General features: G+C 36.9%; 1 protein-coding gene across 2 annotated transcripts in view; it reads right to left on the bottom strand.

Moving 5' to 3' along the window:
• Window positions 1-17,202, bottom strand: part of LOC142848374 (aldo-keto reductase family 1 member C15-like) — a 52,021-nt gene extending 34,819 nt beyond the window's left edge. Inside the window, exons 1-9 of one of the 2 annotated variants that reach the window (XM_075970298.1) lie at window positions 17,078-17,202; window positions 13,315-13,482; window positions 11,880-11,996; window positions 10,989-11,066; window positions 9,864-9,986; window positions 7,129-7,238; window positions 4,423-4,588; window positions 3,346-3,428; window positions 36-1,125 (exon numbers count right to left, since the gene is read on the bottom strand). In XM_075970298.1, coding sequence (XP_075826413.1) covers window positions 1,083-1,125; window positions 3,346-3,428; window positions 4,423-4,588; window positions 7,129-7,238; window positions 9,864-9,986; window positions 10,989-11,066; window positions 11,880-11,996; window positions 13,315-13,482; window positions 17,078-17,164 — 975 coding nt within the window. In that variant the 5' untranslated portion in view covers window positions 17,165-17,202 and the 3' untranslated portion in view covers window positions 36-1,082. Of the gene's footprint in view, window positions 1-35; window positions 1,126-3,345; window positions 3,429-4,422; window positions 4,589-7,128; window positions 7,239-9,863; window positions 9,987-10,988; window positions 11,067-11,879; window positions 11,997-13,314; window positions 13,483-17,077 lie in introns of those variants that run through there. The other variant, XM_075970299.1, reaches the window with a different exon arrangement.
• Window positions 17,203-17,663: the final 461 nt, after the last annotated feature.

Below are 17,663 nucleotides of genomic sequence, written 5' to 3'. Positions count from 1 at the left end.
TCCATCCATTTGTATGCAAAATTCAAGAAGTCCTTGTTTTTTACTGCTGAGTAGTACTCTAATATGTATATATTCCATACTTTCTTCATCCATTCTTCCATTGAAGGGCATCTAGGTTGTTTCCAGGTTCTGGCTATTACAAACAATGCTGCTATGAACATAGTAGAGCATATACTTTTGTTGTATGATAAGGCCTCTCTTGGATATATTCCCAAGATTTCTTTTTAATAACAAAAGTTGGAGAGTTCCATGGTGAATTAGATGGTGAAATGTGCCCATTATCCAGCTGTTCCTGCATGAACCACTGGGCAGCTTGTAATTTTTCTTGTGTTAGAGGGCACTGATTTACCCATACAGGTTCAACACTTTTCCATACTATTGGGTCTACATGGAGTGCATGTTTTTCAGTGACCTCTCCTAAAAATACCCTAATCCTGCTCTCGGAGGTCTACCATCTGGTACAATAGGATCAATCTTTTGCTTATTATTCCCACCTAGACCTTGATTAGGTAATAATCCCTTTTGAAACATCTGATTAATAACAGCTGTGCTGGTGGAATATAAATATACTCCCATTCTGGACATATTATCTTGGCCCCATAAATTTACAGGTAAATAAGGAATAATATACAGCCAAAAAACTTAATCAACAATATTTTGTTAGGGAATATAAGAAAGCAATACATTCCACTGCCAAACCTGCTTTGATAACTAAGAAATCAAATAAGTTGGTGAGACCTATTCTTTAAAACCAGAAAAGTGCTCTAAAATTCTTGAATATAGTTTGATAATTTGAAAACAATACATTTAAAAGTATATGATCCATGTGTTGAAATTGATTTTAATTTTGTAAATAACAATGCAGTCATGAAATTACATTAAAATCAAGAAAGATACATCAAATATTTTATAAATTCTCTGTAATTTGTTTTTTTTTAATCATCAGGAAAAAAACACTTGAGATTTTTGTAACATTTAACAAACACATGGAGGAAGAAATCCTGCTTCTCAACCACTCTACCAAACACATATACACATTGTTTGGAAAGAGGAGAGTTTCTGTAATGTTTAACAGATCATGCTCAGTATTCTTCTAAAAATGGATAGTAAGGGTGATCCACCGCACTGAAAGAGAAGAAGGAAGACTGGTTGTTCACAAGTCACAATTTTGATAGACAAAATAAGGACTGTCATGATTTGAGAACCCAGAAAATCTTCTGGGCACCCTGTCTTGCTAAATACAATGGAATACATCAGCAATTAAGGTTGTGGGTCAACTGGTTTCATATTTTCTTCTTAGAATTTTATTATGACTGTCTGTGTGTTAAGACATGCTTGTGGATGTCAAAGAACACCTTTAATGGAGCTTGGAAAAGAACTGTCCCAGAGGAGGAAGCTGAAAGGGAATGATATTTTCCCTAGAATTTATTCATATCACCTTGGAGCGTTCATCTTCCACAAAGATTATTTGAAATACATGTTATACTGCCTTAGTATGAACAAAGTTAGAATAGGTTTTAGTGTAAAAAAGGTTAAAATAGTCTTGATGTATAATTGTACATTCTTTATTATTGAATTCTCTTTTATTTCTTGGACTACAATAAACATTAATGAGAAAGTATTTTCATGGGCCTCTTACTATATCGTGAGCCATAGATAATCTGTTCTCCTAGTCTAACGGGCAGGTGAACCCTGAAGACATTTGTTTTGGTCGAATGTCATAGTGTATTCTTTAATATCAGTTCACAGTGATGCAACTTTGACCATTTGGGGGGACAAGGTCACATGTATTCTGTGTTTCAGATGAAATCACTGTGTATCAAGAGTGACCTTAAACTTCTAATCCTCCTGTTTCTATCTCCCAGGAGCTAAGAATAATGGTTTATGCTATCATGCCTGTTTTTAGGCTTGGGAAGTGCTGAACCAACCAATCATCAGCCCCAGATTGGCCAGTTTTGAAATGGGGTTGTCCTGAGTCTCACTGCATATCTGAACTTCAGAAGGAATTTCTCTCTTCTGAGGTCCATAGGGATGCCTTCCTTTGTTGCAAACCTATTCTGAAAATCAGGTGTGTTTTCTGTAATGACACTGTATTAAAATACTTTCATGAGTTGTTTCGGATCACTAAAAAGCTGCCTCTGGAAGCAGAGTTGCCACTTCCTGCATTTAAGACCCAAATTATTTTGTCTCAATGTATCCTCTTGTCTAGGCCCCTTGTCTAGGGTTGGGATCCTCCCACCCCCCAAAAACCTCTGACAGGGAATGAAGAAAGCAGTAAAACAGCCCAAGAGTGAAAACATCATGCTTTTAGAACAGCGACAGGTTTCCATAATGTAAATTGCCTGCCATTGGAAAAAGAAGCTGGAAGTTCAGCCATGGGAACTGCCTCATCTTCCCCTGTGACCTGCATATAATGATATACTGTTCTGCTGTGTGAACTCTGTTCCCATAGCACTTTGTTTACTCCCAAGAGGAGAATGCCTTCCACCTGCCAAGGAATGTCAAGGGTAAGATGTGTCCCCTCCCCTTATTAGCTGTGCAGCTTTGTGTGCTCAAAGGCATTATTCAAACAACCCCCTCCAGTCAAGAAATCTCTGTCTCTTGAGCACTTCTAGGGATAAGAAATAATCTGAATGTTTTCCATCATTTCTCTCCCTTTCCTTTGAACTCTGAGCTTTCCATAATAAAGAAAACTTCACAGAATGTCAGTAAAGGCATTCTTGAGCAGCAGATCCTAGAGTCTCTGGTTCTGTTGAATCTTGAATTTGACTTCAGTTCCTCACCACCAGTCACTGGTAGATCTTGGTATTCCCAGGTCTCAATGGGATGTTATAAGCACCCATTTGGATAATGTTATCTCTCTCTATTCTGGGTTTTTTTTTTATTTGGAATCCCCACCCTAGGAGCTCACTCTTCTCTGCTCAAGACTGTCTATTAGGAACTGCCTCAACTTTCCCAGTTGGACTTTGCTGAATGTTTGTAAGCATCAAATTTATTAATACAACCTTTCTGCTGTCATGTGCCCTTTTACCTAGAAGCCACACCTGAGTAGACCCTGTCCTCTGTTTGAGACCCTCTCTATTAAGAACTAAGGGTGGTTGTTTTAAAGTTGCTGTCTCAGTCAACTTCTGGATATTTTGAGTGCACAATTTAATTATGTGTGCAACCTTTTTATCTGTCATTACTTATTATTTTATACACACACACACATATTAAACTCACTCATTAAAAAGCAAATGCTTAGCTAAACTGATCATTTCATGGATCCTCTAGAACATCATCATGGTTCACCTCCATGTTTCAAAAAGGAAATAACCCATAAAACAGTCTAGTGGGGTTACTTACAATGACAATTTAACATATCGAAAATTTCTGTTGAGGCCATTAATCGCTTTCATGTCTTCTGGGGTCAATTCAAAATCAAACACCTAGAAAGAAAGGCAGATTCAGAAAAAATTAAAAATAATAAATAAATAAATAAGCCATTGAAGCATCTCTCTACCTGGAAATATAAGGGTGATAGCACCAAGGGTGGCTTTAAGAGAAGAATTTTATTCACCATTAGCTTCCAGATGGCCTGGGTCTCACAACTTTTGGCTGAATATGGCAGGCTCTTCCTTTCCCCTTTCTTTCTTACTTTGAGTGCTTGTGAGTGTGCCTTCAAACACACATACATACAGAAACTAAATATCGGGTAAATTTTTAACCATATGGTATTCTAAACAAAACAAATGAAAAAATCCCTGACTGATATGAGATACTAGCTAGTACACATATGAGAACGCAGTTAAAGAATAACTTTAATCATTGATTTCTTCATATGGTCAATCTATAAATTTATCTAGCTCCTATTCTTCATAGTGAAACACCAGTGCTTAAAGGGAAAATGGCCATATATAACATCACATACCTCAGAAAGCATGCCAGTATATAACTAAATAATTGTTAAGTTAATGGAAAGCATACACAGACCCATAGCCAGAACTATGGAAGTTAAAAAAAAAGAAAGCAAAAATGTATTGGAGTAGTGCAGTAAATTAACCAGCAAGTAGTTGTATTTGAATTTAATCTTAATCCAAATTGTAATCCTTAGTACAAACAGGGATTCAAAAAGCATAGAATACAAAAAATAGAAATGAAGTTATTTAAAGTTCTTTGCCATCTGGAAAGACTACCACAACCAACTGAAGTAATGGAGATACAATACAGCTTGTTACAGAAATAAGAAAAGGCAAAGCTAGTATGGAGGAAAACCAGGATTTCACTGAAGGCTTTTTCTGCTGCCTTTTCAAGCTGCTGTCTGTAGCACACAAGTGGTGGTTGTGGGCAGCAATGCATGGGAGCAAATAAATAGCATGTGTTCCCATGTGAGGGAAAGTGCTCCCAAGGCCTCATTCTGGAGAAATGTCCCTGGGCCTTTACCTCGAAGTTCTCTTTGATTCTCTTCTCATTGAAGCTCTTGGCCAAAACCACCACACCCCTCTGTAGCTGGTAGCGCAGGGCAACCTGGCCTGGAGTTCTGTTGTGTTTCTTGGCGATGGTCTTTAAGATGGGTTCCTCCAGAAGGTATGGGCTATCACTGCTTACCCTGAAAAAAATTCAGACATATACTCACAGAGATACCAAATCTGGAATATATTGCCCCCTTACCTATATTCCCAGACATTTGAGAGCTACAATACAGTATAATTAAAGCAGAATTTTGTGAGTATTCACAGGGATTTATTTTTTATTGTAGCAATTATAAACAACTAAGTAATCCATCAGAAGATGGGAAGATAAATACTGTGTACGATAGGTATCCATATAGTAAAATATAGCAGAAATACAGAAACTTCCGTTTATCCTCAGAGGGACTGGGAATAGCACTGTTCCCAATGTGTACTATAAATATGTATGTATGTATGTATATATATATATATACACAATATATATAAATGATACTTTTTCCGAGTTATGTTTGATGAATAAGTGAATCTTATATTTGATGGTATACAAAGCTAGCATGAATTTCCTTTTTCTTCTTGACAATTTCAGGATAGAAGATTCACTCTTATCATGGATCTTAGAAATCTCAGTGTATAAATTTTCTCTTTCATTAAGCTGAAAACTAGCACATTTTAAAATGAAGCAAGTGCCCTCTTTGCCCTATCCAAGTTTCAAGCAGTCCTATTCTTATGCTTTTGAGACATTAATAAGTAAAATAAAAAGTTCCTAAATGCAAGCCCTGCCATGCTATGGTGGTTGTCCTGATAAACCAAACAATGAACAAGTGACTAGCAAATATGGAGTAGATTTGGTGAGAATACAGTAAAAAAAAAAGGTTAATCATTGTCCCAGACAACATGTGAATTCATCAAGTTACTTAGAATAATATACAATTTCAAATTAAGAATTGCATATTTTTAAAATTTTTCCATTGATAAATTCAAGCAACCATTAATTGATAACTAAAAGTATGAAAAGGAAAAGAAAAGAAAGGATGGAAGTAAAAGAAAGAGAAAAAAGACAGAGAGATAGAGAGGGAGGGGGAGGAAGGAAAGAAACAATTCAGGAGAATTGCTATAAAATTTCATGAGCTCAGGTAATTGTGATGACACAGGCCACAAAAAGCATAGACATGTGAATTCCAGATAGGCATGGGAGCAGAAGTCTGCAATCCTAGCACTTGGGAGACTAAAGCAGGAGGCCCCCATTCATGAGTTTGAAGACAGCCTGCTCTACATAGCATGATCCTAATTCAATCCATTCCCCTTAACCAAAAATACAGCACTCCTGAAGAAAAGGCAAAACTTCTCACGAGAAAATGAACAGTACAAATTCTAATAGTCTGAGAAGAGGCGAAACTGTCTCAGAAGTAATCAGAACTTGAAAGGCATACAAAAAGCTATTTATTATTATTATTGATTAACATCTGTTTTATTTTCTTTACTTAAGAAAATCAAGGTTTTACAAATAAGGCTAATCTCAGGACAAGAGACAATGTCTTTGACAGTCACCAAAATGTCTTCTTTCTTATGCTCTGTCTTAGTTATTGTTTCTAATGCTTCATGACAAACACAGCCTAGGAAGGAGAGGGCTTATCTCATCTTACACTTCCCCATCACTGTCCATCCTCAAAGTGGTTCATAGCAGGAGCTGAAACAGAGGCCATCGAGGAAGGTGGCCACTGCCTTTTTCAACTTGTCCTCATATCCAGCTCTGGACCACAATGGTGGCCCCACACACAGTGGGCTGGGGCTTCACACATCCAATAATTAATAAAAACAATATCACACAGACTTGCCAATTGGTCAACCTTATAGAGACAAATTTTTTTTTAGTTATAATCTCCTCCTTCTACCAGATAAGTCTAGGCATGTGTCAAGCTAACAAAAAAAAAAGCAAGCAAGCAAGCAAGCAAGCAAGCAAGAAAGAAAGAAAGAAAGAAAGAAAGAAAGAAAGAAAAAAATCAAAAAATCAACCAGTGTGGGCATATGCAAATCTACCGTCTCTGAGTCTACAAACAGAACTCAGAATTCACTGATAAATTCACTGATAAATAAACTAGTTTCATAAGCCTATATAATTTTAACATAGCAATGCACACACAACTATAAGTTCATGAATTCAGCTGCATATATCCTTTGAAAAATCTCTTATAACATGTTAGATACCCTTTAAGTCAATATCACCACTTGGAAAGACTTCATGTTTTCTTCTGGAATTTTCTTTTGGGTTTCTGTACAACATTAGCTGATTTTATGAGGGAAGATGGTTCTAAGTCCCTCCTAAATTAAACATTAAATATTGCAGAAATAAGGAAGTTTCTAGAAAGGATATGAATGTGGGCTTTACATTCCACCCACTTGTCAAAATGGCCTGGGTAAAATATATGTAGTCTCATCTCTGTTAACTGGGCCTTAAAATCTATTTTTAGAACTATGCTTATTAGTGCTGCAAACAGGTAGACAGATAAAGCAAGAATAAAAGACTACTAGTGAACCTGAAGTTCAACCCTGGTGCATAGGAACTTTTGCACTGTTGAAATGGTTTCTTCATAGTTGAACTTTTCCACAAGGTTAAAAGTTAATGTTTATCAACGCGGAATTATTGATGTAAGAAAATAAAGTCCAATAATCTCATTACCAGTTTGGGTCTCTGTGGGATCCCAGGGCACTATAGGCAACTAGAACAATGTCTTTGGACTTGCAGAACTCCAGGAGTTTGCTCTGGTTGAGATATGGGTGACATTCTACCTGTAAATTTCCAAAACAATACGGTATTAGAATGTATGAGCAAACAAGGTCATGTAGATTTTAAAAGTGTCTTGAGGGCAGATCTACTTCTATACTGACTAGAGTACAATGTGTTTCGAAGTTTCCTGGAAATACTTTCTTCTGTCCTTTTATTAGTATTTTAAGATTAAAATCTCCCATTTCTAACTTACAGTCTCTGTCAGTTTCTATAGAATGAAGCTATAGCCTGTTAGAGCAAGGACTGGGTATAGCCATCGTTAGAAGACTGCAAGCTTTTGCCCCTAGAGAGGGAAGAAGTGGAAGCCTTGTAGAAGGACTGGATGTCCAAGGGGAACAATGGAGAGGAGAAAGATGAACAAGAATGGCTGCACTGGATGCGGAAACGTCATGCCTTTTAAGCTTTAGGAACTCACATTACTTTCATCTTCTGTTATCAAGCCTTTTTCTCTGATCCTCAATGTATAAGAAATTCAAAAGCAACCTACCAAACTATCACAGTGATCAGTGACTAGTTTCCCCTATCATGTGGGGAACTTTAACAGGATAAATTGCTTGATTTTTTTCATAAACAGATCAAAGGAAAAAGAGAGTAATAGTGAGAACAAAGGATAGGGAGAAGGGAAATGAAGGAATAAGGATGGAAAGGGCATATGAATTCAAGAGAATGATTCCACCGATTTCAAGAAAAACTTCATAGACACATCACCCAGTGGAAATGTTTGGCCATTTTACCTTGCTACTTTGAATCAATTTGCTCTAAAAAAAAAAAAAAAAGCTAGGCCATTCTGGACCACAGAGCAAATTCAAAGACAGGCTACAAAGCTACACAAAATACCCTGTCTTAAGCAAACAGAGAACTCTCAAGAAAGAAATATAAAATTGCTGAAAGGCACATAAGGCAATGATCAACATTCTTAGCTATTAGAGAAATGCAAATCCAATCAACTCAGAGATTCCATCTTATGAATGTCCAATGACCCATAAGAATGACCAAGACCAAAAACATTGATGACAGCTTATGCTGAAGAGGTTGAGGGGTAAACAGAACACTCCTCCATTGGTGGTGGGAGTGCAAATTGGTACAACCTCTTTGGAAATCAGTATGACGATTTTTCAGAAAATTAGGAAACAATCTACCTCAAGACCCAGCAATATCACTTTTAGGTATATACCTAAAGGATGCTCAATAATACCACAAGGACATGTGCTCAACTATGTTTATAGAAGCATTATTTGTCATACTCAGAGACTGGAAACAATCTAAATGTCCCTCAATCAAGAATGGATGAAGAAAATGTGTGGTACATTTACATAATAGAATACTACACAGCAGAAAAAAATAATGACATCTTGAAATTTGCATGCAAATGAATGGATCTCGAAAACATCATACTAATTGAAGTAAACCCAAACCCAGAAAGACAAATATAACATGTGCTCACTCATAAGTGGATTTTAGACATAAAGCAAAGAAAAGCAGCCTGCAATTCACAACAAGAGAGAACCTAGATGACAATGAGGACTAAGAAAAACATACATGGATCTAATCTACGTTGGAAGTACAAAAAGTCAATATCTTCTGAGTAAATGGGAGTGTGGGAATCATGGGAGAGGTCAGAAGAGGGAGTGGGGAAGAAGGGAGGGGAGCAGAGAAAAATATATATAACGAAAAACAATAAAAAACCTGTCTTAAAGCAAATAGTAAATAAATACAACAATAAAACAATGTGTAACAGGGTATAGTGACAAACACTTAGCTACTAAGGAAAGTAAGGCAGGAAGATTAAAATTTCAAGGTCAACTAGATCATTCAGAGAGAGCTTACCTCAAAATAATTCATTACAGATTACAAGCTAAAACTTAGTGTTAGAGTATTTGTCTACTGTGTGTGAGGCATCTGATTCAATCCCAGGAACCATGAAAATAAAAAGACATGCTCATTATTTGACACTCAAGATATTTAGTGATACCACTCTTTGCTAAAAGTGTAGGTGTCTTAATAGTGTTCAAGCATTGTTAATTATTTTAAAATACGTATTTTTAAGATATGGGCTAAAACACTATGATGTGTGCCTAAAACTTCAAATTGTATGTATATGATAAATTTGTAGAGAAGAGAAATTATTGCTTGAGCGTGTTGATGGGCACAGATAAAAGAAGTTGTACTCACACAATTCTCAGTGCATTTGTAGCTTTAAATTCTGCAAAGGTTAAAAGTCTTTGAAAGTTATTAAATACATTTTTCATTATAAATTTAGGAAAAAAACAAACACAAACTGTCTAGGGTGCCATGAGAACAATGCAGGAGCAAGAAAATTTTGCTGTGCTTTATTTCAATCAAGTTTTTTTTTAAAGATTTTATATGATTTTTAGTACAGCACACATTGTGAGTGTTACTGAGCAGTGATATTCCTTCTAAGAGTTGTGATTTCAATCAATAAAACTGCCTTCCCCAGTCTTGTTTTTTCCATTTTAGTCAACGTGAGCCATAACTGATGTTTCCTATCTCAGTGAAAATAGCTATAACCTAAATAGCTGGTTTGAAACAGAGATTTGGGTATCGAGGAAGGAAGAAGTTTGAGAAGAACAGAAGGTAAGGCACAGCCCAGGTGAACTAGAGCTCACCTGATTGCAAGTGGGCTTGTACTTTAGCCCTGGTTTGTTCAGAATCAATTCCAGCTGTTTGCGGTTGAAATTGGACACCCCGATGGACTTGGTTAAACCTAAGTCTTTACACTTCTCCAGTACCTGGGAGGAAGAAAGTATGTAGTTAATCCTATTTGTACTCTGCCCTTGGAGATTCTCCTTGAGCTTATTTGAACACTTACACAATAATTTCAGTTTCTTACATAATAACTTCAGTTACTTACATTTTTGGTTACAATTTTAAAACAATTTTGACACTTGAATACATTCTTTCCTAAGGAACTCACTTGCAACGAATACACATTTGTCTGGGCATTCAATTACATGCCCATTGAGAACAGCAAGTACATATGAGTCTCCCCTTACCTTCCTCACCCTCGTCAGTGGCATTTGTTAACATGCCAGCATTATAATGGTTCTTCAATAAATGCCATCACAGTCAAAGAAAAGAATTCTAGAATCTTGTGCTAGGTAAAATGTACTGTTACATTTTCCCTTTAATGTTGAAAAACTGTATAAAGAATAGGGTATGTAGTGGCAAGATTCATTCTCTATCACAGCCTGCTCTGTGCTAAGGCAGATTACACTTCTCCAAAGGCGTGTTTATCTGTCCTGGAAGAGCATTGTAACCTATCTTGAGTCTCTCAGTTAATAGCCTTTATATGGCTTATATTGTTAATGAGATCTAGAAGGCAAAGAAATGTCATCATAGCTGAGATTAAAAATTAAACTCAGCTTCTCTCAACTCTTCCTCTACAGATGAGATTGCAGAAAGACAGAGAAGGGATTGTGGTGGTTGTTACTGTTGTGGTTTATTCTTCTCTCATGTGTTATATCCCAACCACAGTTCCCTGTCCCACCACTCCTCCCATTCTTCCTCCTCATTCCCTCTCCCCTATATCCACTCCTCATCCATTCCCCTACAGGAATGAGCAGGCTTCCCAGAGGTATCAGCTGAACACAGAATAGTAAGGTATTATAAGACTAGGTATTATGATATGCCTTAGACTTGTCAGTTAATGAAACAAAATCCATCTCTTCTAGTTCTTTATTAATTGCTTCCTCTCTTGACACACAGTGCTTATTGCCTACAGCAGTACATACTTCCCATGTATCACGAATGTCCACTACGTCTAAAATAATTTTTCCACTGTCATCCTTTGGCACAAGTTCCTCTCCAGGCTAGAATGAAGAGAGAAAAGGAAAGTTAACAAAACTTTCTCTAATAATCTATTTCTAGTGGCAAATGAACTTACTCATCCAACACTCAGGAGATTGTATGAATCACTCTGTGCGTGAGAGAGTACACATACATGTAAGCACATGTGTCTTTAAGGTGGGACTATGGAGAAAAAAAAGTGAAATTATCTAATACATTATACCGGAATGTTTTCCCCTAGATTGCCAACACTTTTCTTCCTTGGGACCTTCATGAAGCACTGAATCTCACCAACTATAAGGACTTTTCCCATTGGAATTTCCATATCCCAATGACAGAATAATGTAAAAGATAGCACTTTTGCTATTAATCATGAGCTTCTGTTGCACTTTATGATGACTCAATTCTGAGTTAATGAATCTGTCATACCTGATCAGCAAACCTGTACCATAATAAAAAAATGAAGCCATGAGACACAAAGATGCCAAGGTGTTGGTTAACCAAATATAGATCCCTGTGTCCTAGAGTGAGAGATAGACATAGGCAAGAACATGCCCTGATGAGATGGAGACTTCCCCTGGAGTCTCAGAAGTCTCCACAACCGGGGACATGCTGATGATAGAAGGAGTGAAGTCATTGAACTTCAACCTTCCTGAAGCCTGGAGGATGAGCATTTGAAGAAGTCTTGCTTGTGGTGTCTCTCAACTGTCACACAGTTTCATAATCACTTATTCATTCTGTTCATCTCAGATTGATGTATCATACACAATTAAAACCCAGAAAAAATCTCATTGGCCTGACATAACATATCTAGGGAATAAAAATCTAAAACTTACCTTCATAGCAATCGGTGCATGAATAATACAGAGATCTACATAATCGAACCCAAGTTTCTTTAGTGATCTCTCCAGGCACTGACGAACCAACTCTGGTCTAAGGAAAGTCGTCCAAATCTAGAGTTTCCAAACAGAATCACACATTGTGGTGAAATGATTGATATGTGCTATGGTGGTCTCAGCTAAGCTAAGAGCATCTTGGGCTAAGTTTTTATGCATTTTTATTAAAATTTTTTTCATACAATTTGTATCATGATTTTCCCCTCACCCAATTTTTCCCTCAAACTCTGCAGAACACTACTCAAAATTATGTTATTCATCATAGATCACATCCTCAATAGAATACTGAGATTTACTTGAGTGATGACAATGTCAGGAGAATGAGCAGAATTTAGAAAACAACCAGATTCAATGTTTCAAGAACTAGAAGTTTGGGTCTCGAAAGAGTCAAGAAATGTTGAGTTGGATGTGGGACAAATAGAGAAAAGATATAGAAGATATATAGCAAAGCATTAAATTAGGGAGCTGAGCAACATCTAGTAGAAAACCCCTCCTCATTGAGGTAGCCAGATGCAATTTCCCAGTTAAAAGTCTATCCTTGGCAGAGTGATGATGTATCTCCTCTTGGGTGAGGCTTCCAAGTAATTGAACAAACAGCAGTAAAGTAGACAAAGGATTTACTGTTCTTAGCAAATCCAGAACCAATTCTAAAAGATTCCATTTAAAACAAGCTGTCACCAGTGTAAACATACGTAGGAGACATCTGTAGAGACCTCAGCTCAGATGGAATCACACTGGAAGACTGCCTTTCTACATGAGGAAACAATACAAATACCAGACTATTCAGTGAAGATTTCAGAAGAGGATTTTTCCTTTCGTAAACAATATTCTCAACCTCACTTGAGAATCTACAGAAGAATTAGTTACTGAGGGCCCAGAGAGGCCAACAGAACTGCGTCCTTACTTTATATCTGGACAATGTCTGATATTCAGAGATACTGAGTATCTGTTTCCCACATTTATGATACTTTGGGGACAAAACAAGACTTTATTTTTTAATTTTTTATTTATAGTGTTTGTGTGTGTATGTGTGTGTGTGTGTGTGTGTGTGAGAGAGAGAGAGAGAGAGAGAGAGAGAGAGAGAGAGAGCATCAGTGCATGTACGTGGATACCACACTTGTAGAAATAGGATAATAGGATACTAGGAACCATTTCTTTTCTACCATGTACTTGCCAGGGATAAGAGGTTAAGAGCCATGACAGCCTGCATCTTTTTCCACTGAGTCATCTTGTTGGTCCTCTTCTCTATGTTTCTATAATGTGTCTTTGCAATAAAGTCATGATTCAATCTGAGACCAAGGAGGTGGTGTCTTCTTCCTTATTAACATATCTGAGTTGACAGTGACTTCCAGCCATTCTGGCCACAAGTGCTCACCTTGGTGGTGTAGAATAAATCCTCTCTCTTCACAGTTCCATCAGCTATCTTGTCCCTGAGGGCCTGTCCAACTTCTTCCTCATTTTGGTAGAAGTATGCAGCATCTATGTGACGGAAACCTACATCAATGGCTATTTTGGTAGCCTCATTAGCCTCACTCTTTGGAGTCTATAAGACAAGAGTAGGAAAAGTTGGAGATGTTACAAACTCAGGGAAAATAGTCGTTTATATCTTCATCACATTCTTTTGCGAGTTTCAGCCAGCCCTATGGCTGATCTTGTTTGATGATACAAACTTAATAATAGATTTACAATCTATCTGGAGACAAAGACTATAGAAGGATTAACTTCTAAATCTTGACTGAATAAATTAGTGATGTGGAATTCTTATGAAGCATGTCAATGCAAGTTTCATTCAATAAAGTTTAGTTGGAAGGAACTAGCTCACAGGAAAGCAACATACTGGGAGAAAAATTCTAAGGCCCTCAGTATATTGGACCGGTGTACATATACATAGGTATTTGTGAGGTGATGAATGAAAATTAGTTCCTATTTCCCATTGTTCTCAATTTTGCCCAAATAATTCTTCAGTTAACTCAAGATTCTTTTATTCCCTTCATTTTGCAGATCTCTGCATTCAGCATTTATGCAGTAAGCATTTACTGAGTGCTGCCATCTAGCCCAACACTATGTTAGGCTCTTGAGTACTAGGAATTTTTTAAAGTTTTAAAATTTATTTATTTATTAAAAATTTCCACCTCCTCCTATTTCCATCCCACTCCCTCACTCCCACTCCCTCTCCAATCCTAAGAGAAGTCAGTGTGTACTAGGCATTTTTCAATGAACAAACTGGCTTCCCTTCTTCCATGAGGTTTCTGGAAGAAGAGAAGGAGACAGTCTTTACACAAGAAAGTATGAGAAGTAGATGGGATAGCTCACATCTATAATCCTAGCACTTGGGAGATGGAGAGGCAGGACGATCAGATGGTCAAGTTCATTCTCATCTACATAGTAAGTTCATAGTAAGCATGGGACCATGAGATCTTGTTTTAATCAACATCATTATCATCTTCCTCCTCATCACCCTCATCTTAACAGCTTTTCAAATATGCTTCGAATACCTCTATTTTGTTGTGAAAAGCACACAGAAATGCATATATAGCATTTGCAGACTCCTATAGTTTACAGGATGATTTTTAATGACAATTAGAAGCTTGATCATGAACAGTAAATTGATAATTATCAAGTAAGAGTGACAGAATTTGCCAGGATTGCTTTAATATGCATATGCGAAAATATATATTGTACACGATGTCGGTAAATTGTCATAGGCTGCTAAAGCTCATTGAGAAGCTGGCTCTGGAAGCAGATTTTCCTCTCCACCAATTTCAGACCCAAACATGTTTATATCAGTTTTTCTGGAAAACTCTCAGCTCTGGCTCAGGTTGACCCTCTGGCTTTAGTATCAGGGGAAAAAAAATCTCAGTCAGCAAACAGTATTAAAAACATTCCTTAAAAACAGAATATTAACCATTTCCAACAGAGGTGATTGTTTTTTATCTCATGATATGAAAAGGCTACAGCATGAGGAAGGAGACAAGGAGGAGAGGCAGCAGCAACAGCAGAAGGCGATGGTGAAAGACGAAAAGAAGTAGGATGAGGAAGAGGAGGAGAGGGAGGAAAATGAGAATGAGAAGGATGAGGAGGAGGAGGAGGAGAAAAAGAAGAAGAAGAAAGAAAGAAAGAAAGAAAGAAAGAAAGAAAGTTGTCCCACAGAAAGCTCATTCATAGGGAGAGAGAGCTAAATAAGGAACTCCAATTTACTGCCTCAATTTTCACAGTAACTTCTTGCTGGATGTAGTTTGCATCCAAATTTCATGATGCCAACTCTCTCTGATGCTGTTTGTTCAGTTACTTGGAACCCTCACCCAAGAAGATACTTCACTCTACCCAGGATGTACATTTAACTGGAAAATTTCATCTGGTTACCTCAAAAGGGTTCTCACAGTTTCTACTAGATGTTTTTCAGCCGCTAATTTATTGTTTTGCTATATATTTTCTGCATTTCTCTGTTTGCCCCTCATAATTTCTACTTTTACTTTTCTTGCATATATTTAATGAATCACTCATTCAAAACCAAAAGTAACGCCATCATAGATGATACTCCAGACAAGTAAAATATGTATTAGTCCTTTCTAGTTTAAATACTAGTTTATTGATTTTAATGCTTATTTTTACTGACAAAAATTGATCCACTAATGTTACATGCAGGAAGTTTACATGAATCTGTCCCTTGGTCTGCATCAGAAGTAGGAAGATTGAAGGGTAGAATGCTAAATTTATATCCAGAAATCCACAGTGAGAGTATCTAGATATAGCAGATGCCCAGAGAGCTGATAACTACTCTTCTGACCAGTTATTCTTACCAGAATAAGTACCACACCTTAGTAAGCTGCAGCTGGGTGCCAGTCAGGATAATAATATTTACAAAATTTCCTCAAATTTCAGTGTACAGTTTAATGACTTAATCAGATATCCTGTGTTTGTATTGCTCCCAGAACACTTAGGTAGACAAATAATATCACAAAGCATACAATGGAGCAGGCTTTTGTTAGAGAAGTGACCTCATAGGGACGTTATTCATTGAGTAAGAATCAAGTTCAGAATAAAAACTTCAACTAGATTGTAATAGAAGCTTCTGTTTGTTCCTTTCTATTTGTCAATGGCATGTATTGCATTTACTTTTACAAGTGAAAGCATTATGGAAGAATGATTTTGTTTTGTTTCCTAAGATACAATTCTGTCTTTAACTAGAGTAACAAATGTCAGTTAAAACAAACTGGTTCTGTTCAATGCTAATACTTTGTCATTCTTCCACCAACACTGAATATTTTGATCCCTGTCATTTGGAGACAATCCTTCCCAAGCCACCCAATGGTTCTATTACTTGTGACTAGCGTTTAACAATTTCAGTTCACTACAATGACTTATTGGATGGGTACATAATAAGTTAGGTAAGAAGTATGATCCCATTCCCTTGTTACTTTATATTTTGCAAGTCTTGAACACTAACTTATGAATGGAATTATTGTGGATTCTGCAGAAACCCTTCACAGTATCAATCCAGTCAACACTGAAATGCAGACTGAAAATGGGCTGACAAGTTGGGAAAGAGACGTGAGAGTCTAATCATAGTTGGAGATATGAAATGAGTGATGCAGAAGATTGAATCATGTTGTATACCTGTATGAAATTTTAAAATTTGTTCAAATACTTGATATTCTTTAACAAATACATCTTCTTCCAAAAAAACTCATACCAAAGCTACAGTCCAATGTCCCTACTGTTAGCCATTTTCTCTTCTATCCATTGCCCACAGGGATTTCTAACCAAGACTAGAATGCAGAAGAAACCTGAGCTTTAGATGATAAAAATTTAAAAATTAATAAGAATACTTACATCAAGGATTCATTATACTTACAGATATAAGTACTTAAATATATAGCAAGCATTGAGATTTGTCAGGAAACAATGTTAATAACAATAATGATATAATCTGCCTACAAAATCGTTAACCTCCAAATCTCCAGACTCAACATCTTGGCATCTCACCAAGTACCAATTCTCATCCTCAAGCATGAACAGAAGTAAATTGTAGACAGGGAAAATAAGCCTGCCTTCACCAGGTGCAGGTCTCCTGCCTTCTGAACGCACTTCCAGGATAGCTGATATCTAATGCTTTAGTTCCCGAGAGTCCCACTTACATGATCTGGAGCAAATGTGCCAAATCCAAGCACTGGCATCAAGTTTCCATCATTCAGCTTCACTGAACTATTATGTTTGAGATCCATGGTGTCCACAGCCCGACAAGTCTGACTCTTGTCTCTTCTTCCTCAGTAACCTGAGCTAAATAAAAGGCAAACCTCCAACACTATTTATATCTGTCAAGACAGGCGGGGCCACACAAAGGCTACATGATTGGAGTGAGTCCATGGCCTTTCTTATAATCCCTTCATGTCTCTACAACAAACACACCAAGAAAGCTTATGTATTAAAAGATGTTGGATTTTCAGCCCCTAAACAAAAAAGCTAGCTTTGACAATCTGCCCCTGATAATTACACCAGACTTACTTTATACCTTCAATTTAGTTATCTAATTTTCTTCTTCCATGTGTTAAGGTTTCACTCAAAATTCAGATTCTCTCTATTTTGCTTCTTTAATAAGTTCTATCCAAGAAAACCTAGATTTATATCACAGATGAATCTCTGGAATGTTGCCTTTGTTTGAACAGCTTTTTGCTTCTGTAATAGCCTGTTCTCCTCCAGCTCAGTCACTACCAACCTTAGGAA

Source organism: Microtus pennsylvanicus, chromosome 4 (assembly GCF_037038515.1).
Source record: "Microtus pennsylvanicus isolate mMicPen1 chromosome 4, mMicPen1.hap1, whole genome shotgun sequence".
In the NCBI taxonomy this organism is placed as follows: Eukaryota; Metazoa; Chordata; class Mammalia; order Rodentia; family Cricetidae; genus Microtus; species Microtus pennsylvanicus.
This window is presented reverse-complemented; position numbering and strand designations above follow the sequence as displayed.